This window comes from Apis florea, unplaced genomic scaffold, assembly GCF_048593485.1.
Source record: "Apis florea isolate Af1SG1 unplaced genomic scaffold, ASM4859348v1 contig_3493_pilon, whole genome shotgun sequence".
Lineage (NCBI taxonomy): Eukaryota > Metazoa > Arthropoda > Insecta > Hymenoptera > Apidae > Apis > Apis florea.
Genome location: NW_028256772.1, coordinates 2,490,042 through 2,515,795, shown reverse-complemented (window position 1 = coordinate 2,515,795; position 25,754 = coordinate 2,490,042). Strand labels below are relative to the sequence as shown.

Sequence of the window (25,754 nt, the reverse complement as noted above, 5' to 3'; positions counted from 1 at the left end):
AAAGTGCATATTTATTCACATACAGAATGTGAGCAAATTTTTACTATTTAATTGGTTCGTATGTCCAAGATTTGTTCTAGATCTCTAATCAAAGTACGTTTGCTTACAAAAGTTTATATGTTACGGCCTACGCAATAGTTTATGTTTCATGGAGGTTCTGTGTATTAAAGAAACAGTTAGTGGTATAATTCATTTTTATTTAAACTGAAGCATTTAATATTTTGCGCGTGAAGCTTGAATATTTTATATTAGAAATAGTGTTGTTTACATATATAATTTATAAATATATTCGTAAAATTGTACTGTGTGAATATACATATTTAAAATTATAATAGGATTATAAAGATTCGTGTATTATAAAAAATAAACGAAACAGTTCTGAAAAACGAAATATAAATTGGCTGTACATCAATTATATATATAGAATTATGTTATCAGATTAAAAGATATTTTTAAAGAATAAAATTTCGAATTAGTGTTCTAAAAATTCAAAAAATTAACGATTTTTTTATATTATTTCGATAATCGATTAATTAAAATTCTTTTGAATATTCGTATCGGTATTTTAAGATAGGAAGTAATCAGCCGCTTTATCAACATGGGATTTCAGAATAGTTTTTTCTTATTTTTTTTAGCAGATGAATGACCCAGTTTCGAAATCATGGTTAATATGGTGATAGCTAACTGAAGTTGTTTGAAATTAAAATGAACTATCTCATATACGAAATACGGCTATCTTCCAAGTTTTTTTCTTAACATACCGAAAATATTGTTCTTAAATATTAAAATATAAAACACGTTTGTAGATTTTATTTATCGATTCATATCATTGTTTGATCAAAATGTCAATAATTATTATATTATGCGTGTATTTTTATCTCATGAACATTGTTCAGAGTTCTACATTAACTACACCCCCACAATCGGCAGTGGTTGTCGCTTTCGAAGATATCTATGATTTATCTTTATTAGCCAATACTTTGTCAGATCAAGGGATTGATACTACATTAATTATACCGGCATCCAACGAAAATGAAGTTTATGAAACTTTAATTGATGTTGAGGTACTAACAGTGAAAGTCGAAATTAAAGAATCAACGTATTCTGAGAAGAAAACGATTCAAATTTGTGAGGCTTTATTAAAAGATGACCAAATAGCGAAAAAGATACAGGAAATTCAACCCACTTTTATTGTGTTTCCTGCACTCAGGTATATTTTATACATATGCATATATAAAATGTAAAATTTTTTGTTGTTTAATATTTTATTATTTATGATCTTTTGAAGAATTTCCGAAAAGTTAAACATTAACTTACTAATTATAAAATTAAAAATTATAAAATTCATAATTATATTGAATTTTTATAATTTCATTATATTTATAATTTTATATTAATAACAATAATTATATTAAAAACAATAGTTATTTTAAAATGAAATGTTTCAGATAAATTAATTCAACAATAAGATTTTTAATTCAAGAATTTTCAAATATTATTGTGTCATTTATTTTTTATTTTAATTTTAAGATTAAGATTTGTTATTTTAAGATTAAGAATTTAATTAAAAATTTAAAAAAAAAATCTACATTTTTATCTTACATTTTTCAGACACGATGGGTGCTTATTACCATGGGCAAAAACTCTTGAATCTATTCCGGTGATTTGGACGCGCAATCGAGAGGAAGAGTTATACGTATTTGAATGGACTGGTGCTGCTTTATCAGTTCAAAATACAGGATTTTGGACTAGGTTATGGACAAATATGTCAAGAAGATCAATATTTTACACAGTTCGAGACGAATACATAATATATGCTCTCCGGATAGTGGGAAAATACTTGCCACACACCGATTTCAATTTAGATAATTTATATGATGATGTTCATCTTATTCTTTGGGGAGCCGATGTTATCTTACGTTCGGATTTTGCACCGCTTACCCAATTGATAGTGGAAGTAAGTATAAAAAATACTTTTTATATTTTATTGTTTATTCTAATTTTCTTTTTTATTTTAATTTTATTCTTTTTTTTCTAGTAAAATATGTTTCAATGTTCAATTTATTTGATTATATGTTTCATATTTAATTAATAAAATTGCATTTACATTTTGTATTTAATTTTAGAAACTTCAAAGTTCAAAAAAAGAGTTTGAAAATTCAAAAATTAAAAAATTTTTTTAATATAAGAATTTTTTAAACAATCTTAAAACAATCTTAATGATTATATTATATCATTGAACTTAGAAAATATTTAAATGATAAGTTGTTATAGTTGTTTAAAATATGATAGAAAGAATAAAATAAAATTTCAAATTCAAATTTCAATTCAGTAACTTAATTTCTTTTTTCTTTTTATTTTTTCTATAATATATGATTTCTTAATAATATCATATAACATTTTTATTTTTAATTTACGATTAAATATGAAAAAAAAATGTTATTTATTACTCTAGGTTGGTTGTCATCATTGTAGAGGCCCATATCCATTGCAAAATGATTTACATAAAGCATTAATTGAATTTCGATTGGGTACTGTTGTAGTACTTTTGGATGAAAATTATGAAACGTTAATAAAAGAGCTTGCATGGAAATTACCACAGGGTAAAGAAGGCCAAGCAGTGGTTTGGAAGAATATGAAATGGCAAAACTTAAATGAGAATTTGCCGGAAAATCTTTTTGTTCATCCGAAAATTGATCGACAAGATTTGATAGGTAGAACAAGAGTATAATAAAACTTTATAATCTTCATATTGAATTTTAATCAGTTCTTAATTAAACTTTCAAATAATTACTCTATTTTTCTTTTAATTTCAAAGTTCTTTTCTTCAAACTTCAATTTAAAATTTCTTTTTGAATTTTTTTAAATGAAAAATTTTTTTTTAATACTTTCTATGACATTTCAGGTTATGGACGTACAAGAGTAGTATTAAGTCATTGTGCAGATACAGAACTTTTGGAAATTGCATTTCATGGAAGTCCAGTAATATGTTTTCCTAGAAACTCCTATGAAGTTAAAAATACTGCACGAGCGATCCAATTAGGTTTTGCACGTTCCGTTGAAGAGGTTCATACTTTGTCCGGCGAAGAAATAGCCAATGCCGTGAATCATATTCATGAAACAATGGATTACCGTGAGAATGCTAGAAAAGTTTCTTTAGCTATTCGTGATAGAATAAATCCTGCTGTAGATAGGTTAATCTATTGGTTGCGTTATATGGCCAGAACTAAGGATTGGAATTTGTATTTTTTAATGCCAGCCAATTCAGTAAAGACAATGAACGAGGATCTTCAATTCTTTCTTGGCCTCTTTGTAGGAGTTATAGTAGGAGCATTTTCTACAATTGGTTGTATGTTAACAAGATATTTAATTATATCTAAAAAAGTGCAAAGATCAAAAGGACGGTATACACGATAAAAATGTAATTGAATCTGAAACGGAAAAAGAAATGGAACTGATAAAAAGGCTAATTACGGTCATTTTTCGCATATGTATTTATATAAATGCACGTAGAGTACAGGTACATACAAATACAAATGGTACGAACTAGGGTTTATCTCATTGCTAATGAAGAGATGTAACTATTATGAGAATACTTGATCGATAAGAATGATTGATGATTGATTGAATTGATTGATTGGAAAAAGCTAGAAAGTATGATAGTAGCATGTTATCATTGACGAGGAGAGAAAAATAAATTACAATTTATCAATACTGCGCTCTGTATGTTGTCTCGTTGCACGAGTGCTCGCTCGTGTGCGTTTATCGCCTAAATCCTTATAAAAGTACGGACGAATCGGTACCTATATTTCATACGATTTTCTCTCTCTCTCTCTCGCTCGCTCGCTCGCTCGTTCTCTCTTTTAAGGCCTTTAATTAAAATGTTCCATGTTTCTTTAATTAAATCAGTTGTTTTATTTACGCCATTTGAATGATTTATTTATGTGATGAATATACAAATTGTTTCTTTCTATAAAATCCAACACTAAAGTTATATTTTCAAATTTACTTTTTTAGACTTCAATCAAATAGATTAATATCAAGTGTTTTTTCATCATGTTTTTAATAATGAAAAAAAAAATACATATATGCATATATAAGTATATGTTTATATAATAATTTATATATAATACAATGTCGATTATCCGAATTTCAATTATTCAAATAAACGATTATCTTCTATATCTATTCTATCAATTATCTAATATAAAATGAATCATATATGTATATATTTGAATTAGCACATATAGCAATGTTTACATTTCTTGAGTACCTAAAAATTGATTAATTTTTTGTAATATATATATTATTTTAATAAATATTTATATTTGAAAATTGTTTATCCGAATGGATTTGTCTATCAATTATTTTGGTATAATCGATATTATATTATATAATTCTTTAAAAATAAATCAAAAAACAAGAAATTTTGTAAATTAATTATGAAACTTTTATTTAAAATATGAAAATATGAAATTTTTTAATTTTTTAAATATTTAAATATTTTAATTCATATTGATCGTATTGTGAAGATTTAATTTAAGTGAAACATTTTGTATATTTGCATATCGTTATCGTCAATTCATATCAGATTTTGCATTAATTCAATTAATAGAAAAAAGAAAACATTACATAAATACTATATATAAAGTATAAAATATAGAGTAAACTGATCTTTATAAAAAAAATTCATAATTTTTATAAAAAAGAAAAATATGGAGTAAAAATCTGTATATATGTATAATAATATATATATATGTATATTCCTCGATATAAAGAACATTTTTTTGATATAAAAAAAATAGCAAAAGAGAATAAAAAAAAAAAAAAAAAAGAATTGCCTCGTAAAAGCGAAAAATTATCGAGCAATCATAATTGAGAGATCGTGATCAATTCGGACTTCGTAATTGACTAGACTGTGATCTATCTAGATCAGCATAGCTGAAAAGGCAGCTTCCACTTCGCGCAATGAGATATTACAAAATGTTATTTTCTAAAAAATATAATAAAAGATACCAATGAATATAGATAATGAATAAAAAAACAAGGAAACAAAGAATAAAAAAAAAAAAGAAAAAAGAAACTGACAGATCATGGAAAACACAAGAGCAATCACTCTTTTTAAAAATTCCAGTTTTATCTTTTTCTCCTATTTAATGCAATTTTCAATGAACCTAATTAATGTGTTTAAATACAGGGTGTTTTAAATACAGCTTGTATGTATTCATGGAACAGCTTTGAAGAATTATTTTTAGAAACTAACACAAACAAGAAAATTGATATAAAAATATTGATTGATTTATTTATTCAGTTATAAGTAATTAAAGTTTGTATTAGATAAAACAAAGCGAAGTTAGAATGAGATAGCAATATGAAAATAGACTATCTCACTCTATTTCCGTCTCATTTCTAACGCAAATTCAAATCGTTTATAATTTAATAAATAAGTCTCAATCAAAATTTTTGTATTTGTTTGATCTCTAGAATCAAATTTTCAATGTATATATATATATATATATATATATACATACAATTAGCGAAAGCAATAATAATAATATTATAAAATTTTACCAGATATTAAAGTTTACATATTTTAAAAGATAAATATAGTGGAAAAAATAAGAAATTATAGAATTTCGTTTACAAACATTTGATATCAACTTAATTTTTGGCATTTTGTTGTTTTAATTTATAATCTTCCACTAATTATACGTATGCTCTTGTGTATATATGTTTATCTATATACAGTACGGCAGTTACGATTGTAAAATCTACAAAACAGTAAGAAGATAGTATGTACAGTCAATTTCCGAATCGAGCGACTCGAAGCGAACTGTCAAAAGCGGATATGTATCATTAAAGCGGTTTACTTTTTCTTGTTACATTTCTCTCTGATCTCACTTTTGCAGTCCACTTCGTTCTTTATAACTCATATTATACACAGTTGACAAATCGCAAATCGTGTATATTGAGTTAAAAAAGTATTTAGACACTTGTAAATATGAAGCATAATGTGCACAGATCACAAGAGTTATACTGAAACTTTTGAAATATGATTCTAAGTTATACGATCTGAATAAATGTAATAAATTGCAGGTCATTATAAAATAAACTTCTTATTAAATTACTCTTTATTATTAAATAATATATTTTCATTTTTCAAATTTGTTTCTATTAAAACATGAAATTGATTATTACTTTAAATTCTATAACATGATACTGATGTATCAAAATTAAAAACTGCCAAATTTTATATTAAATATTAAAAATTATGTTTTAAATTTTTAATTTTAGCAAATTTTATATTATCGTAAATATCCTCAATATTTTGCATCTTATTGTTAATTATGTAATTAACATTATTAAATTTGTCATAGCCAGAACAATATTTTAAAAGCTTCAGCTTAATTCATAGCGTTTTGTTTTTACATCTGCAAAAAGTATAAGTATATTTTTACCGCTTATTATAGTTCGCTTCATATTTAAGTGAAGACAAGGTGGTTCTATACGCTAGAGAGCATTGGTATACAATGAGATACCTACACATTGTGAAGGTCTTTACTTCGAATATAAATAAGACTCTCATGGCATACGCAAATGTACGAGCACGAACAAAAAGATAAAAGAGAAGAAAAAATATAAAAGAAATAGAAAAGAATGGTCGTTGAATATGGCCTCATATCTCGTCTATATTACTCTATTTCATTCTCGTGCTCAGAGGCTCGTTTATCCAACACTATCTTATTCACGCGCAACACATGCATACTTCATACTGTCATCGTTCTTTCACTCTTTCATTCTCTCTCTCTTTCTCTCTCTCATATCAATAAAAACTGTAAATTATCAGCATATTGAGTTTCAGCATGAGATCAGCATGTCGCGAATATTTTTAGTTGTTTTCGAATAAAAAATTGATTGAAAAAAAAAATCTTTGTCCAAAAAATTCAATTTCGCTCTTCCTACGATTATGTAAATTGTAGTACAATATGCATTATTATTATACATTTAACATATGTCCTTATACAGGATCCAGCTGAATAACATATATAAGCAGATATAGAGTATTCTTTATGAAAAAAATAAGGAAAAAAAAAAAAAAAAAAAAAGTCAAATTAATTCTAAAATTTATTTTTTCTAAAAATTAAACAAAATAAATAAAATTAATTCTTAATTTTTTGCTTTCTTTTACACGTAGAATAATTTCCTATTGATAATTTATTCCAGAAATTTAATCAATTTCACTTGTACTCGAAAAATTTTCAAATTTGATTTTTTCAAAAATAAAACTTAAAAAAAATTTACTTTTTATTTTTTTTTTTTCTTATTTTATGCTATGCTCATTTTACGGATCCTATATGATCGAAGCCAATTCCCATAACATTTTTAGATATTCTTTGAAATTCAAGTGATTTCCATATTTTACTCTCAATATGTTAATATTTACATAAATAATAGTGCACCCGAGAGTCAGACTAGTATAATAAGCCACGTTAATGCATCTTTACAAACATCTTGTACTCATTGTCGCAATGCTAATACTGAGACGATTCCAGTTTTCTAACAAAAATTTTTTACTTGAGACTTTATTCTAGGATTCCATTTTTTATTATTACTTTAAATATCTCTATCAAATGTGATTAACAATGCGTCATAGAAAAAAATCATTAGTTTAAATTTGTCATTAACAAGATATTCTTTTAAGATTATTTATGATTTCATGAGATTATTCTTAATTTTTTATATTCTATTATTTTCATAAATAATTAAGCAAAAAGTTTATAAGTTCAATGTAATATAATGTATCTTTTATAAAATGAAATATTATAAATAAAAAAAGATACTTTTTCCTTTTTTTTTTTTTTTTGATACTTATTATGTCATCAAAAACAACAAGAGATATTAAAAGTGATCAATGGTATTGTTCTATAAATTGCAAATACATATAGATATATTGTTTTAATCGTCCGATATGCACCCAAAATCGATGATTGCCGAAACGCAGTGAACTTATGACACTCTGACTGTCAGGTACAGAATACATAATAACATAAATGTGTCACACTTCGTAGCCTCTCGCGGCGGTTTTCTCTACTCGTCTCGCAACTAATTTTCATATCAGAAGCCAGATTGGCTTCGATAAGTTAACTTAAACGGAAAAAATACAAAATACAAAAAAAAAAAATTAGAAAAAGAAAAACACAGAGATGATAGATGTACAGTCTCTATCCTGATTCCATCATGGCCATGAGAATGGGCCATCGTGTATCGAGGGATCATGACGTTGCCTCGACGCAGAGAGTCGTTAAGCACCTTTCGGTAGATAGGCCGACTGGAATGCAATTTTATCGCTCTTTTTTTCTTTTTCTTCTTTTTTTTTTATTTTCTTCACCGCCTAATTGCACACGTGCTCCTCTCGTTTGTGTCGACACAGCTCGCACTTCACGTGACAACACCAGACAAATCGACAGTTGCATTTTTCTGTCACATCTCGGACTCTCGTTTGGTAACCCCGACCGCAGCATAATAATCGACATCCGTCCAATCCGAGAGACGTTCGATTGCATATCCTTCCTCTTGTCCCGGGAATACCGAGCCTGGAATTAGATATAAAAATTACAAAAAAAATCAAATGTTTATTGGAGAAATTTATTCACTACAGAGAGTTGTAATTTTAGTTTGTTATCTAAAATAACTTTTTTTTATTAGGCATTGAATGGGCACATAAAGATTAGATATAAATCAGTAGTTTTTCATAGATTTTTCTATCTATATGCTGTCTTTCTAAATTTTATTCTAAATTCTAAATTTCTATTTATATTATATTCTATTAATATATATAATATATATAATTTCTATTAATTGCAATAAAAAATATAATGCAAAAATAAAGTTGAGATAAAATAATAATCTAAATAAACATTCTGTGAAATTTACTTCTGAATATTTACATTCACTAAAAAATAACAATAATTAATAAATTAATCATAATAATTAATTAATAATTAATAATTATAAATAACCATTTTTAAAAGTTAACATTTCTTTAATAATTAATTTTATATATAAAGAAATTTCATCAAAATAATAGAACTCTATAGTTTGAATAACAAAAGATTTCCAAAATAAGATTTAGCTTCTCACGTTATATTTTTTTCGCAATAGTCAGGACTGTCTTCAAGATATACTAGATCCGTTTTATTAGGTCGTTTGAGATCTGGACGGGCAGGCCTCAATCTCGCTGGTCTTCTTCCGCCACGTTGTGCCAATCGTACCAAAGCTGCGCCTTCGTGTAATGCGGCTAATGCTGCTCCAGCTACTCTAAATGCTGGTAATTTTCTCCAACAAACACGTACGCTGCATGAGCCAGACATTCCTTAGACAATAAAACAATAAAATTTAGAAAAGTAAAAATAATTATAAATATAATGTAATACAAAAAGAATGGTATGATCTAAATATTTAGGATTTTTTTGTCTTATGATTTTTACTAATAGAATACTTAACAAGATATAAGATAAAATAAAATATACAAAATTTTTAACGTATAAGATCATTTATAAGAATTAAAATATATTTTTATCAAAATAATGTTATTGAAACTAATTGCAAGAGAATCTAAATCTGATAGATATATTTTAAAACAAGATTTAATAACATTTTTTTAATGTAAACATTTCCATTTATTTTTGTAAATTAAGAACTTATTATCTATCTCGTTACAGTTTCATATTTAATATTTAAACAAATATTTTATATTATTGTCACATGATATTTTTTACATTCTAATGTTTCTGTATTTTTTAAACCTAATTTTTTCATATATTCAATAAGATATCTTCGGAAAAAATAAGCAAGGAAATAGATTGTAAGTTCCATAAGCTAGTAAAACTAACATCATATTTCATTTTTTTATGTTTGAATGCTGAAATAAGTCTTGAAAGAAGTTCTTCTGCCCATGGATCTATACATACACAAATGCAACGAGCTAACAAGCGCAAAGAGAGAGAAAACAAAGGATTAGTGAAATTCTAAGTCGTTAAAGCGTGATGAACGAAAAATAAGAGCGTAGATAGAAGGCTTTATCTGTAAAACGCGTTAATGGCTTACCGTGACACTTGCATACGCGTTGCATTCTTGAACGGACTGCGCGCCTGCCAGCTTCACTATCGTGCTTCCTCATTAGCTGGCCAGCCAGCCCTTTAGGTCCATGCAGCACACCCTCCTTTACAGGTTCTTCGCCACTGTCTGACCATTCTCGCGAGAACTTCTCTCCAAAGTGGATATCCTGAAAAAAAAGAAAAAATATTTTTAAGTGAAAATTTGATTTTTTCATTATAAATTAAATCTGTAATAGCATAAACTATTATGTAATGTTATCAAAAACATGATATTTTTATGCAAATAGCATATTTTTATGGAAATAAAATTATTTTAAATAAAAATCCATGATGATAGAATATGATAATTAAATATAATATTATTTTTCCTTTTTTTAAAAATAAAGTTTGACTTTGAATTTTTATTATTATAATTTATTAGAAACTACAACATAATCCTTTTGAAATATTTATGATATTGCTTTTCATTCCTTTTGAAATTTTCAATAAAAAATATCGTTACTAATAAATTGTCAATTCATAAATTCTAAAGATGTTAATATATATGTATAATATCTTGAGTTTTTAATATGTAGAATAGAATATTCGAATATGAAGTTATTAAAATTAAAAATTATAAAATTTAAAAAAAAATTGTATGTATTTCATAATCTATTGTAAAATTATTCGTTATTATTATATTATGTATACATATTATGTATAAGATGATAAAATAGTGATAGATTAACAATAAATTAAAATTAAAATTAATTTATTATTTTAAAAAATTAGTTTCAAAAAAATATGGAATATTCACAATTAAGTTATTTTATTTATTTATAAATTATTATTATTTAATTTTTCAAACTTTTTAATGTTATTGAGTAGCAGAAAGAATTTTTATTAATAATCAATATCTTTATTAAAGAAATTAAACTTAATTTAAATTTATTATTATTTATTTATTTGCTTAAGCGAGAAAAGAGGATTCATCATAAAAAGATAATTTTATATCATTTTATATAATAAATTGAACAAATTGCCGTCATAATATAATTTTACCAGTTTAATATAAACATTTATATATATCTTTTATTAGAATTATTTATATATCGTTTTACTACATTTATCGCGTGTATATGATAACCTCACCTAGCGAATAATACATGAATATTCTTTTCCTAAATTCAAAATGTTAAAAATGTCGGAATTGAATCAAATAATCTTTGCAAACTTATTAACAAATCATGATTACCTGTTTTGATAATCTTTTTCTCTTCAAATGAAATCACAGACATTACACTTCTTTTTTCTATTTCGATCAAAATTTTAAAAGGTAAGAATTCCAACAGAAAGCACCATCTAACGGATGTCGACTTATCGACGAGAGGTATAACGGTAGCTACAATATTCTTTAGTCAAGCTCGAGACACGACAAGGTCGGCAAACATCATTATCTAGAAAATCTGTCAACGGGTTGGAGTGTAGACGAAATATCCCACGGGGTATGATGCCGCGTCGACTCGTTAAGGAATCCATGTCCGGAACTTGGTTAAAGGCTAGAGGCCGCACAAGTGGACGAGTAGGTAATCCCGAAGGTAAAAGCAGCGCCACTTTTCCGACACTTTCCGCTCCTCTTCCTGCCACGTGAGTTGCTCGAGAGCACGTGTCTCCCACCTTCCGTCTCTTCTTTCTTCTTTTTTTTTGTTCCTGATCATCCGTCTAGCCCGCCTTTTTTTCTCGCTACGCGCTAGCCTTTTCTCTGTTGTCTTTTCTCACGCTTTCCAGTCTTTGTTCATTTTTCTTTTCCTTTCTATTTTGTTTCTTTGCTTGTAACTATTCTTATTTTCCTGATTTTTTTGCTATTTTTTATTTTTATTTTTTTGTTTTCTTTCTATTTTGTCTATTTTTTTTTGTTCTTTTTAGTTATGAATTTTTTATTATTTTTTATATGTGTATATATATATATATATATATGTGTATATATATGTACATATATATGTGTATATCTTTTAGAATAGGAAATTTGTTCTTTTTACTGCTTTGAATCTGACTTTTAATTTTGTTAATAATTTTTTTTTTCCTTTGATGTTTTGTTAATTTTTGTTTGATATCCCTTCATTGATCTGTTTTATACATACTTTTAACTTTTTCCTTTTTTTATTTTTTCTATTTTGTTCATATCTCATATAATCAATGTCTTTTCTTTCTTACTTCTTCTTTATTCTTATTCTTTTATTATATGATTCTTTAAACTTTTCTTGTTTTCATTTTTTTTTTATTCTTCTCTTTGATATTTTATATATCTTTATATCATTCATCTTTCATTTATAATCCTTAAAAACTTTCCTACTATCTTTTGCTTCCCTTATTTATTTTCTTTTTCTATCTTTTCCTACACCATTCTTTCATCAATTTTTTTATCATCCACGATTTGTCCTCGAACCTCGTTTCCAATTGCCCTTTACTTCTCCCACCTTCTCATCGCTCTCTACCTACCATCATTACATCTATCTCTCACTCTCTTGCTCTTCTTTCTTATTGTAGGTATTTACGTTCTTGTGTGCATCACTCACGTGCAAGTTACGTGACCGATATGTCGGGCTTGTGCGGGGACAGGAGGTGGCGGGTTGTTGCAACTTAACAAGCTTAGCCCCCTTAATCCCCTTGTAAGCTAGCAATGTCTACAAGGGGTCAGCCGTACGCATGAAATGCATCCGTTTACAGGACGAGCTTTGTCTTCGTTCCAGGGTTAAGGTTTACGTCGACCGACCGTGGAGAGATCGAGACGACAAATTGGGGATGCCCGTGCGGGGCAGTGCTTCCCCCGTGCACTTACAAGGGAGGCCTCTCTTCTGAAGGGTCAACAAGAGTGAAGTATTATTTTTTGTTTTATTTTGTATTTTCATTTTTTTTTATTTTTCCTATTTTAGATTTTTATAATTATAATTTCATCTATATTATTTTATTCATAACTTTTGAATTTTTTAATATATCAAATATTAATTAACAAAAATGAAAATTTTTTTGTTTTATTTCATATTTTTGTTTTTTGTTATTTTATTTTCTTTATATTGTTATGTATTATTTTATTTTATATTTTATTTTATCAAAAATTGTTTGAAATTTAAATAATATTTCAAAAAATATGTATGATGTATAAAAATAATTATCTTTAAAATATTTTTTTTATTAAAAAAGTGTAATATCTATCCACAAGTTATCAATAATACTGATTCAAAGTTAATGTATTTTAGAATAAAACAACGTTTTTCAAATCTAATCTATCTTTTATAAAAAAATCAATTCTTTCTAATTTTGTCTTCATTAAACAATTTATATTCTACAGAAAATTATAAAATATTTTAGTATATAGTACAACGAATAGGTGCATATCTTTTAATTTTTATTTTTTCAGAAGAATATTTTAAATTTTTAATTTAGTATGATAAACTTTTTTACATTTTTTTTTAACAATGTATTCATTATATACTATTACATAATATTATATAACTGTATAATATCTATACTATCATATTACATTATATAATAGAATACTATATATATATACAAAACAACAATCTACATAATTAAATCATAAAATTATAACGAATTTTATAATTAAACTATTTGGACAAATTATGAATTCTATCAGTTTTAATGCATTTGTTCAAAATTCAATGAGAATTACTTAAAAAAAAAATAATTAAAATATTTAATAAAATTATTCAATTTTACAACGTTTCTAATGAACATTACATATATTTTCCAGAGTCCGTTCAAAAAGATATTAATCTACTAATCTTATAAGGCTACGAACAGAAGATATCGATTTTAATATAAAGAAAAGCCAACAGTTCGTTTTCTGCATCGATGAGGGGCTTGTCCCTTAAATCGTGTTACTAGGAACACGAAGAAAAAGATATTGTTACGTACATATTTTGTACCTGTCCTCCTTAATCCTGAAAGAATGACAAATTTTAATTGTTGTTTATTTCGGTATGGAATTTCATTAATGCCACCTATTTCGATTGATTTACGATCAATAATAATAAGAATCAAAAAATAATAATAAAAAAATTAAATCAACAACAAGTTTCATGTTTTCACGAAATTGAAAACTTCGCCTTAAGCTAACCACACAACCAATGGGTAATTCCATCGGCTGGTATGAGTTCCCTCGCTTAATTAACGAACGTTGCGTAAGAACGAATTCGTTAAAGCGAATCGAAATTAATTAAATTGGCCTTTCGAGCCGTGAAATTAAAGTGTAAAAGTGTTTTCATGTATTTGTAATTTTTTATATATATATATTATGTATACGGATGTATATATATTATATTGGTGGTATAATCAAATAGAAAATGAATCATTATGAAAAGTTAAGTGGAAAAGGAAAAAAAAATAATCTTTTCATTTGAAGTTTAATTTTTAGATAAATCAAGTTTGAAAATTATTTAAGTGCATACAAAATTGATTAATTTTATTAATTTTTTATTATTATGCAAATTAAAAATTTTATGAATTATATTATAGAAATATAATTGAAATAAAAACCTGCTTTTTGCTTTAAATAATTTACATTAATATAACATTAATATCATAATATTGCATTGGATATTTTTTGTATTATCATGTGCATTTTGTAGATTATTGGTATGAAATGTTTTATAAGAAATAAATTATGAAATAAATGATGCTCTCGAATATCATTTTCTTATGTTTCATATTTAAAGTAAAAAATTCTATAAGTTATCGAATTGCAAATGTACTTCTGGTATAAATGGGACGATATTTAAAAGGCAAAATAGATCTTTACTTCAATTTTCTGTAATTGTGTATAAAATTTTAAATTTGCACATATTCTCAGTTTAATAATCTAATTAATTAATTAAAAGAAGACATAAATAATGTAATTTCTTATTGAATTTTTTCTGTTTTTACATATTGAATCGTTGAAAAAAGAAACATTTAAATTATTTGTTATAATCAAATTAGAAATATATAATAGTTCAAAAAAATAAAAATAAACATTCTTCTATCTCTAAAGAATTAAAATAATCTTCTTTAGAGTTTCATCTTATTGAAAGCTAGCTTTTCATCTATCATATAAATGTTGGACTTGCTTAAAAATATCAATAGAACTATTTAAGATTCTAAAAAATAAAAAGACATAAGTTTGGGAATAAAAAAATAAAGTGGATTGAATTTATATTTATCGTTATCTTTCAAAAGAAAAGAGAATATAAATAGGGGAAATTACCTCGCTACAGCCGCCCCATTGCCAATTATTCGGATGGCGTGTTCTGACCCGGTTGTCGCACGAGCAATCGGTGAGTTCGCCCCTGGAACAAGCTCTGGTGACGCTGTAAGCAACCCCTGCCGCTGATATTGCATATACAAATGCTGCTTCGCGACTGTCTGCAAAGATGAATCGGAATTTCTTTGTTACAATGCGAGTTTTTTAATTTTTGAAATTTATTCTAAATAATTTCATTCTGATATTAAAAGAAATTAAATTATTGCACCTGTGTCGCCAAAGATTCTAATTAAAATTACTTCTTGCTTCTAGATAAAAAAGATAGTTATCTTAATTGCTTCAATTTCCAAGGCTGATCATTCTATCTAAAGGATAATATACCTGGATAATTAATAAATATTTGTTTAATTAATTTGTTTATGTATAAATGTTGACATCCTATATATGTATATATGTTAGAACTTATGACATGGATATCAATATTTGTGCTGTGTATATAGCATATATATTTCTTAATATATTTATATATTTTGGAATATTTTTTGAAATAAATACAAAAATTAATATAAAAAAATTTTGATTCATTAAATTATAAGTAATTGAAATTTATATTAGATATAGAAATGAGAGCAGCAATGTAATGGAAACAAATTGTTTATAATATATTTACTTTTATATAACATACTTAATAAATATTTTTATTATAACAATGCACAATGATGGCAATTATATTATGATAATTAATAAAAAATAAATAATTTAATAAATTAACTTAATAAATTAATAATAATTAAAAATAAACATACATATTATGTGATGATTAATATAATATTAATATTAGTAATAATCTAAGTACTATGGTTTTACATTGCATCTGTTTTCACTATATTTATTATTTTTTATTTTCAAAAATTCATTGTCAAATTGAATTTCCATATCAAGCCTATCATTGATGTCTATAAGACATTCCATTCTCATGTCAAATATCTTTGCACTCTGAACTTTTACCTTATCAAGAATACTTCCATCGTGTCTAAGCTTTATTCTCTTCAAGACTGAGCTTTTACTTACTGACTAGCATTACGCCGCCAAAAATATTATCCGGATTTTCCGGGGTGATGGAGCAATTCCATCTTGCCGATCTGAATTGATGCTGACACTCCTCAATCGCCAATCTCGCGCCAGCACTTACTGCCTGTAAATAAAAACATGAAAGCTGCCAGTAGAAACGTAAAATAGTAATGTGAATATGTTTTTATGTGAATATAAATGTACATATATTTTCCATCGATTGATTGAGTGACATGCGAGAAACGGATGTACAAATAATTTTTACTTGTTTGCTATTAGCTTCTGATTAGATTCGTTTAATATTGAATCTAATGTTACGATTTAACTAAACCAATATTGGTAACATGTTGATATATAATAAGATCTATTGAAGATCTATTGGCGTGTAATTGTATGTTATAATAGCAGGTGATTGAAATTGATACGATCTTGATCACTGTAATTAATGCTGATTAGTTGTTTTTAGTATTATTGGATGACGTTTATTGAGGATTTGAATACTTTAGAGTGATTTATAATTTTTATAAAAATTACATGCATAGATAAAATTAGAATAAAATTTAAATTAAAGAATTTCTGGTAATTTTGATGTTAAAGATAATTTCTTTAAAATTCTAATTATTTTATTTTTTATAAAAAGATTTAAACAGATTTTTCGTAAATACAATTAAAGTAAAATTAATGCTTTTATATTATGAATTTCGTTAATAATTATTTAAAAATTATTATTTATCTATAAAAAATAATTTATATATTAAAATCAACATATACAAAAATAAATCATAAAAAAATATGTATATATAAAATTTAAAAACAAATTTCATTTTTACAAATATAATTATAATAATAATTATAAATTTCAACGATTTATAATTTCAAATTATGAAATTATACTAATGACGTTATAATTCGAATAAACATGAATTAAATTTTTCTCAAGCTTCAATATTACCTTTAATTACAATTTACAAAATAACAATATATATATATATATATATGTTACACTCAAAGTAGATTTTTACACAATTCGTACATCACATTCTCATATTTCAAAACAAACTTGTAACCTAAATTAATAAAACGATTCTCTATAACCGTAATAAAGATTTTAGAAATGGAAAAAGAAAGAACAAAAAAACGTAAAGCTGATTTCGATACGATACAAATCGAAAATGATTCGACATGTATCTGGTTAATCGTGCGGGGATTAAACGTCCGTCGCGGTGTCGTTATGAATATTCATACAGAACCCTTTTGTCGGTAACCAGAACTCGGAAAAGCAAGACGACGGTCGGCGGCATTCAAAGAGATATATCGAGCCTTACGTTTACCTAGGCACCGGCTTCTAGACGATCCCGACCCCTGCCCTTCCCCACCACGACAAGATTTGTGCATTAGGCAGAGGTAAATGCGATTTTGGGCAACTATTCGTCTCGTTTTCACTGCTCACTACATAAGCGTAGTAGATACTACTACTAAATCGCAATAAAATGATTTTTTCAATTTTTAGTTGGTATTACTATGATAATATTATATGTTGGTATTTGATGTTAGTTTCTTTTGATCGATACTTTCTATGATCGATACATATCAGTTAATGTATTAATATCGATAAATTTATTCAGAAATTAACTATTTGTAAATTTTTAATTTAAATTAAATTAGATTTTAAATATTATAAATTTAAATATAATAACTTTAAGATTTCATAAATTGATGGAACATGAAAATCGAATCCTATGTAACATGTTCATAGAATCAATGAAAAATATATTATAATGATATAAACGTATAAAAAGAATAAATTCTTCGGTCTTCTTACATTTTTTTTTAATATATTATATCATTTTCTCTTCAATACAAATAATTATCACTAGATTAATTTTAATTTTTTTCGCATAGATGGCGTTGAAACGTCAATCGAAGTTGTATGATCAAGTAGACATGATAGATCTATGATATCTAAGTAATATGAGATCGTGCTACGAATCATAAGGCAAACTGTATATAATATATAATACGTCTATATATAAATTTCGTGTTCAAAGATTGTTTCAAAGTAAGACACGATTAAATTCATTTTTTCACTTCCTGTGAAAAATTAACGCAACGTTGACATAACCTTTTATTTTTTGTACTATAAAATCGATTTCAAATGTGAAACTTAATTTTAATAGATATTGTTTTGAATTTTATTGTTTTTTTCATAATATAAAAGTTATAATATGAATTTTGTAATGTATATTTAGAACAAATTGAGACCAGTATCGATTATGCAATTGTGTTAAATATCTTTCCCAATAAAATGTTTTTTTTCTTGTTTTTAGTGAATTTTTGACTTTAATATCGACTTTTAATGGATGTAGAATTAAATAATACGAGGAGAAAGCTGGAGGAAACGATCAGAATAAGATTTGACGATGTTGGTTGGAATTTTTAAATATTGTGTTTCATATTGTATCACTTGAAAGTAATGTATAATTAAGGTAATCAAAAATTTAAAAGATCATTTGTAATTTTAAAAAATTCAACATTTTACATACATATACAAGGTATGTTTATAAATTTTTTTAAAAAATTAAATTTATTTATTCCATGGTTATACATATTTTGCAGATAAGTAATCAATTTTTTAAAAAATTCAGAAAAACAAAAAAATACGAAAAAGTTTATACTTTTAGAAAAAATTTCGTGCATAAATCTGAAATATACATATAAGATGGAATCTAATATTATCACTATAATTATTTTTTTTTAATTAACAGATCAAAATTTTTTGTTATCAAAGATGATATGGTTTCATATGACTTTAAATAACATTTAATTTTTTCTATATAGATAATATAGATATATTATATATATAATTCTTTTTTTATGTAGTTATATAGTTATTTTTTTATTAAGTAAAAAACAATGTTTGTATCTATATTAATTTAAAAATTAAATTTGTTAAAGTTTATAAAATTTGTCAAATTTGTTAAATTTAATTTTTTATTTACTTTTTATTTAAATATTATAAATTTATTTCGATATTTATTAATTGACAATTAAAAAAAAATCATATCATAAAATTTAAAACAAAAAAAAAAAAGAAAAAAAAATTACTATAAGAACTTTTCAAAATTGTATTATCAGTAAAAAAAAATTTTATCAATCTAATAAATAATAATAAAATAATTGAAATAATTATAATATATATATCCACTTAGGATAGTTAACTACATAATTCATCTTATATATTACAGATATTTTGTTATTTTAAACTAATTTATGAAGTTTCATATGGATCCAAAGCTCGATGGGAGATCACAGAATTCGCGACTTCATTTCCCGACTATGAGCCGTCTCGAAAGGAGGTCGTGTAGGGTTCACTGAAGACCCTGACTGTTCCAGAGCTCGAGTATTAAATATTGCAGGCGCGGCAAACGAAAGCTACAACTTGACCGCTGCATTCCGGGAGTTCTTTAGAATCGCGCGAATTCACCAGTGCGCTCGCGTCATTTTACACGGACGTTTAATTTCCCCTTCACGATCCGTGATTATTTTTTAACCCTCTGTAATGTCGTGTGACTTGAAAATTTACGTATCCCATATATATATATTTTTTTAATTTTTGGTATCTAATATATATTTTAAAGTAATTTATCCAGTTTAAATTTTAAACTTAAAATTTTTATTTTCTATAATCTTTTGTAAGACTCTAGAATTTACGTATCTCATGTAGGTAATTTTATTTCTTAATATCTATTTTAAATTTGAAAAACAATGTATAGAAATTTACGAGATTTTAAATAAAGGAGAGGTAAAACGAAAAAATTATGAAAAAAATTAAGATTTAATTAATAAACTTAACTTTCTTTAATTAAATTTTGAAAAAAATCATACATTCTTTTCACGTTTCGTTAAAAATAAAATTCGATACCGAAGAATTCCTTTCATTATTTGAAATTTTTATAATTTTTATATTTTTCTTGTATAAAGAATTATACATTTATTGATTACAGAAAAGAAATTATAGAAATATTAAAAAATCTTGAAAGATAAAAAATTTCATGAGATATATACATCATATTATATTCAAATTTTTCATATAATGAAAATAAAATGGAATAAAATCAATATATTTTTGAATTTTCGAAAATAAAAATAAAAATAAAATAAAAAACAAAGTTTTTTTTCTTATACGAATTTGTTTTTTATACGAAAATTGGTAATATTAGTTTTTTTTAAACAACATTTTTTAAACAAAAATAAAAATGAAGAAAAGAAAAACTTATCATTTATCTCGGTTTACAACAACAATTTTAAACATTCTACTTATCCAAAAATTTTACAACAGACAATATATTTTTCTCAATAACAAATAAAAAAAAGATAAAAAAAACGACAAGAAAATAGTAAAAAAAAAAAAAGAAAAGAATGTTACGAAATAACCTATGTTTAAAAATCAACAGAAGTGTAAAGATGTGTAAGAAATGTCGTAAACGTTGGACCAACAGGCCTGTTTGGACGGCCAGCGAGTCGAATTAGCCGCGTGCTTCCCCACCCATTAATCCGAATAGTGAAAAAGAGAGGTTGGCCCTCTCCTTCACCAGAGGGAGGTAACGACGCCAACGATAAATAAGTACCTGCAGCACTGGCGGAGAGCGGGAGCATATCGCCTGCTGTTTCGCGGTCAGGTGCGTGCTTTTGCAGTTCTTTTCGGCGCTCGCCGGCCCAATCACACCCGCACCAATGATCTGCGCTTGGCCATCGCCACCACTTCCAGGGCTCAATCCACTGTTCAACCGCGGCTCCACACCCAAATACCTGAAACAATCCAGGAAGCAACGACTCGTTATTATATCAAAGGTTATCTGAGCATTTTTTATGAAATTCTATTTTTTTCTTTTTTTTTTTTTGTTATAGATATAAAATGGATATTAGAAAATGAAATAATAAATATAAAAAAAATGAAAGATTCAAAGAATGATTCTGAAGGTTATAAGAAAATTTTCATTAAAATTTATTTTTTATGAGCAATTTTAATTTCGTATAATGATGATAGACGTCTCTATTTCGTTTCATCTAATACAAAATTGCTTATAATTTAATAAGCCTTGCTTGATATTTTTCTATTATCTTTTGTATAACTTTCGTGTTAATTTTAGTTTTCACGTTTTCTACCTATTTTGTTTTAAAAGCCAGTATAGCTCGGTATTTCTTCGAATTCTTTTCAAAATTTTTGGTATTTTCTTTCGAAGGTAAATTTAAACAGTTTGGAAGAAAATTAGAAATTTAGAAAATTGAATGATTTGGAATTTATTTTTTTTTTTTAAATTTTTTCACAATAAAATCAAAAATCAAAAAAGAATTAAATCAAAATATAATATAATATTTTATTAAATACTTCTACTATACTCTTCTACTTAGCATCAATAGATACTTATTTTTGAATATCTAAAAAAATTTCATATTAAATTTGATATCGTTCTTATATCGCTCTTGATCTATGGAATCTCTCTCCCCTCCCATGCTACACCAAGAATTACTTGCCAACCCTATATTTTCATGAAGCATAGAGAGGACAGCTCCTCGGTAGCCTCGCTCCTGCCGAGGCTACTCACAAAGGAACTCTCGCCGTGACGAACCACCTATAATTAGACCAGGTATTCGAGTGAAAATTATAGAGGGGAAAAGGACGAAGGGCAATAGCTAGGGTAACCCATGCCCGACAATACATGTGTAAAAGCATCCACAACAAGAATCGACGGTAGAAATCGTTTGTACGATAAAGTAAAATAGGAAATCTTAAAAGACACGGCTTACAATTAATTAGCACATCCATAATAGATGATGAGAATATGTATTGACATTTATACTTATTAGATTATATATTTAGATTATGATATTAACTTATGTATACATAATATGAATTAAAAATAAAATATCATTAAAATATGAAAAAAAAAATTTCATAATAATTTATGTATCACGTTTTATTATATACGTACACTGTTAAAAGATTAAAATGTTAATAACTAATAATCAATAATTATTCATTAATTATTAATTAATAAGAAAATACATTTTGTTGATCAACAAAAATTCAAAGTTTCGAAAGGGTTCGTAAGAGCATGAAATGAATTTAACGACAGGTGAAAAGTTGATGAATTATTTTTCTTACGAGGGTTGTTCTTACAGGGATGGAGAAGATATTTTGCTGCATCCACATCAAAATATAGGTTTTTGCACGAAGGTACTTATTATGAGCGACTGGCATTAAATAAATTCGATAATTGAACCGGATGCTCGAACACGTTTGATTTCCTAGTGGCCACGACCACCCGTAAATTAATGGAGCTTTACGAGGAATTAAATTTGACACGCTTTCACCAAGATATATACCATGTATACACGCCTCTTATAGTTCATATATTGCGCTTTCACTAAAGTGTCGTGAACTTTCGATGAAAAATAGTCCTGGAATGAGATTTTTAACCCTTTGTATTCTTACTAAGAGATAAATATTTCTCTTTTGATCTTTTTTCTTCATATTATCTTTTGTATATTTATTATATAAATTCTAATATTATTTTATATAGTAAATAGAGAATAATAATAAATTGACAGGTATATGTAAAAATAAAAAATAGAAATGATCTTTGGTAATAAAGATCTATATGGAATCTATATGAAAATTATTTGTCAATTCATAATAATATTTTAACTTTTTAAAGAATTAAAAAAAAAAATTATCAGAAATGAATTTTTAATTTTAAACTTTGATAAATTCCATACCACTAAGAAATTATTATGATATGAAATATAGTTATCTTATAAATATAAAGAGAATCTAATCTTTATTATATCAAATATATTTTTTTGCATCTCTTTTAATATTAAAAAATATCAAAGTTAAGAAGTTTTCTAATTATGCCATCTGTTTGCATCGATCTAAGAATCATCAATAATTTTGAAAAGAAAGACCAGAAAATATAGTTCAGAAAAAAGGGTAAAGAAAAAAAAGGGCAAACAGAAAAAGTCGATAGGATTTTAGATATGTTCCTCCACTTCACGCTAGTCGATATCGTGATCTTAAAAAAAAAAAAAAAAAAAAAAAAAAAGTAAAAAAAATAAAAAGAGGCCGCGTCATTTTCTATTATTTTTCGAAGCTGGCCCCTCTGGAGCATAGGTAGCGGTCGTTTAGACGGTAAATCTTAATGAGAATCGAGGGTGTGGCCTTGGCCGGGGCCGGGAACGATGATTGCAACCCCGTGGGCAACGTTTAAGAGAACAAGGCGTCGCGTCAACTTCCACACGTACGACACACGCCCAGGGAGTGACCAATTCTCGTGCGGACGCACCTTCAAGCTTCCTTAATGAGAGTTTGAGAAGATTTTAATCTATCCACGAACTTGATTATTCCCAAAGCGCCTGGCTATTCGAAATTATAGATGCGAACGGCAAAGATAGCTCGATTATGCCATTAATTCTTTGGATAATTCATCTTTTAAGTTAACTTCTTTCTTTTGATACTTTTGTACAATTTTTAATATTTTATAATAATTAATCCTTTATCTTATAATATATTACGAATATAATGAAAGAAACAAATGATAAATTTGTATCAAAGTTAAAAATTTTATTTTACTTCAAAATTATAATATTATAAAAATAAAATGAATTTGGATTTTATTGTAAAAAGAAATACACATATTTTTCTTTGATTCAAAAATTAAAATTAATTTAATTTTCTAAGATATTCTAAAGCTTTGTCTATTTATCAACAATATTAATTTCCTTTAATTTATTAAAAATCATCAAATCATTTTTTTCAAATAATCTTTCTAATTTTTTAATCAATTATTTTGCAACCGATGACCAAACCTCTTTTTATTCACCGTCAATATTAATTTCCCTTAAACTCCCTAGGAAACCACAATGTAAATCAAAATACTACGCCAGTCACCACAAAACTCTCTTTCTGATCACCATCGTATCTTTCGCCAACAATTTCAATCTCCCGCGCGGAAATCACATGAGTCATCCAACGAGACCGACAATCGAGCAACAGACTTTACTGCAACATTTATTATTTGTTTGCGGGCCAAACTTTTCGGCCTAACCTAGCTATTTCGGGTTTGTTTGGTCACGGTTTACAACACTCTTTTCCGAGAGAGCGCTTCAATCACCGGCCTATGCCCTCTATCGCCGCCAAACCGATACTAGGGAATTACATATTTATCTTTCTTAGCGTTACGAAAAATCACGAAATTCGAAATGATGAAGACGTAGATAAGTACAAGTGTATTGCCGTCATCGACAATTTTGATCTCCACGAGAGGATCATCCTACTCATTTGAAGTATCGATGTTTATGAAAAGGCTAAGCCGATGGTTAAATGGAAGATTTTGTTGGTCGGCTTAAATACCGTGTTAGTCGCGCAATATTGCAATCAATAGGCGGTTGGCGAATAGGTGGACAGATATGGTCCGGTTGGTTCTTATGGGGAAAAGGTATCGACGGTTCATCAACTAACGCGGTCAAGGTTAGATGGAAGAGAGATAGAGGGAGATAAAAAGGTGATTATGTGGATTTTGGGATATATTTATATGAAACATTGGGATTTTATATGGGGATTCGTGAGAATTTTAATTCCAGAAAATTTTTTATAAAATTCATTATAAATTTTTACATAAAATAATAATGTAATATATATTTTTATTTCACTCGCTTTTGTTACGTGACTTCTATGAAAAATTCAATAACTTCAAACAATAATCAACCTGAAACCACCGTCAAAACCCAATATGCTATCCCCCTAATTGAATTCCCCAGAAACAAAACTGCCTCAAAGGAAATCTTCCCCTCACTTCTGACCACAATCGACCGCTGAAGACGATCGAAAAACCGCAAAAACTCGATCCGACGAACGGACCCCGTTTACCCGAACAAATCGGTCGAGATCGAATCACGGGCAAACGATACCGTGCAGGATGTCATCGTCGCGCTAGATAACCAACGTGAGTAACGGAGGAAGAAGGCGGACAGGACAGGATAGAGAAAAGGATGCAACAGTCGAGTGCACATTCTGTTCGAAAAAAGGTGTATGCAGAAAAGTAAGTTGAGACGATGATTAGGGAGAATAAAGAAATAAAAAAAATAAAAAAAATGAAAACATGAAATTAAATCTAAAAAAAGGAAACAAAAAGAAAAAATAAGAAAATTTATTCAATATATATTATATCAGATATATCTAGTTTAGAGTTTGGCATGCAATTTTTTCTTAGACAAATTTATTTATTTTTTTTTTTTCAAAGAAGATCGAAATCATAGATAAATAT

At 26.6% G+C, this 25,754-nt stretch overlaps 2 protein-coding genes and 2 long non-coding RNA genes across 6 annotated transcripts in view; 3 read left to right on the top strand and 1 right to left on the bottom strand.

Annotated features, from left to right (window-relative positions):
* The first annotated feature begins 73 nt into the window (after positions 1-73).
* Positions 74-3,905, top strand: LOC100865194 (UDP-glucuronosyltransferase 2B20). Of its 2 annotated transcripts, XM_086912988.1 has the most exons (5): positions 74-175; positions 897-1,210; positions 1,612-1,957; positions 2,456-2,714; positions 2,906-3,905. In XM_086912988.1, the coding sequence occupies exons 1-5, from the start codon at positions 149-151 to the stop codon at positions 3,415-3,417; spliced, it is 1,458 nt and encodes a 485-aa protein (XP_086769114.1). In that variant the 5' UTR covers positions 74-148; the 3' UTR covers positions 3,418-3,905. The 2 variants fall into 2 exon arrangements, with proteins under 2 accessions (XP_086769114.1, XP_003693517.2); XM_003693469.4 differs by lacking the exon at positions 74-175 and having other exon boundaries at positions 843-1,210.
* Positions 3,471-25,754, bottom strand: part of LOC100865071 (protein Wnt-4) — a 65,933-nt gene continuing 43,649 nt past the window's right edge. Inside the window, exons 2-7 of one of the 2 annotated variants that reach the window (XM_012486347.3) lie at positions 21,057-21,237; positions 16,429-16,552; positions 15,361-15,518; positions 10,108-10,285; positions 9,142-9,373; positions 3,471-8,594 (exon numbers count right to left, since the gene is read on the bottom strand). In XM_012486347.3, coding sequence (XP_012341801.1) covers positions 8,393-8,594; positions 9,142-9,373; positions 10,108-10,285; positions 15,361-15,518; positions 16,429-16,552; positions 21,057-21,237 — 1,075 coding nt within the window. In that variant the 3' untranslated portion in view covers positions 3,471-8,392. Of the gene's footprint in view, positions 8,595-9,141; positions 9,374-10,107; positions 10,286-15,360; positions 15,519-16,428; positions 16,553-17,678; positions 17,786-21,056; positions 21,238-25,754 lie in introns of those variants that run through there. The other variant, XM_031916411.2, reaches the window with a different exon arrangement.
* LOC100865311 (uncharacterized) lies at positions 11,470-14,804 on the top strand. Its single transcript, XR_015293554.1, has 3 exons — positions 11,470-11,695; positions 12,645-12,969; positions 13,870-14,804. It is a non-coding gene; the product is annotated as an uncharacterized LOC100865311 (long non-coding RNA).
* On the top strand, positions 18,331-20,244 carry LOC147656926 (uncharacterized). Its single transcript, XR_015293549.1, has 3 exons — positions 18,331-18,487; positions 18,756-18,914; positions 19,674-20,244. It is a non-coding gene; the product is annotated as an uncharacterized LOC147656926 (long non-coding RNA).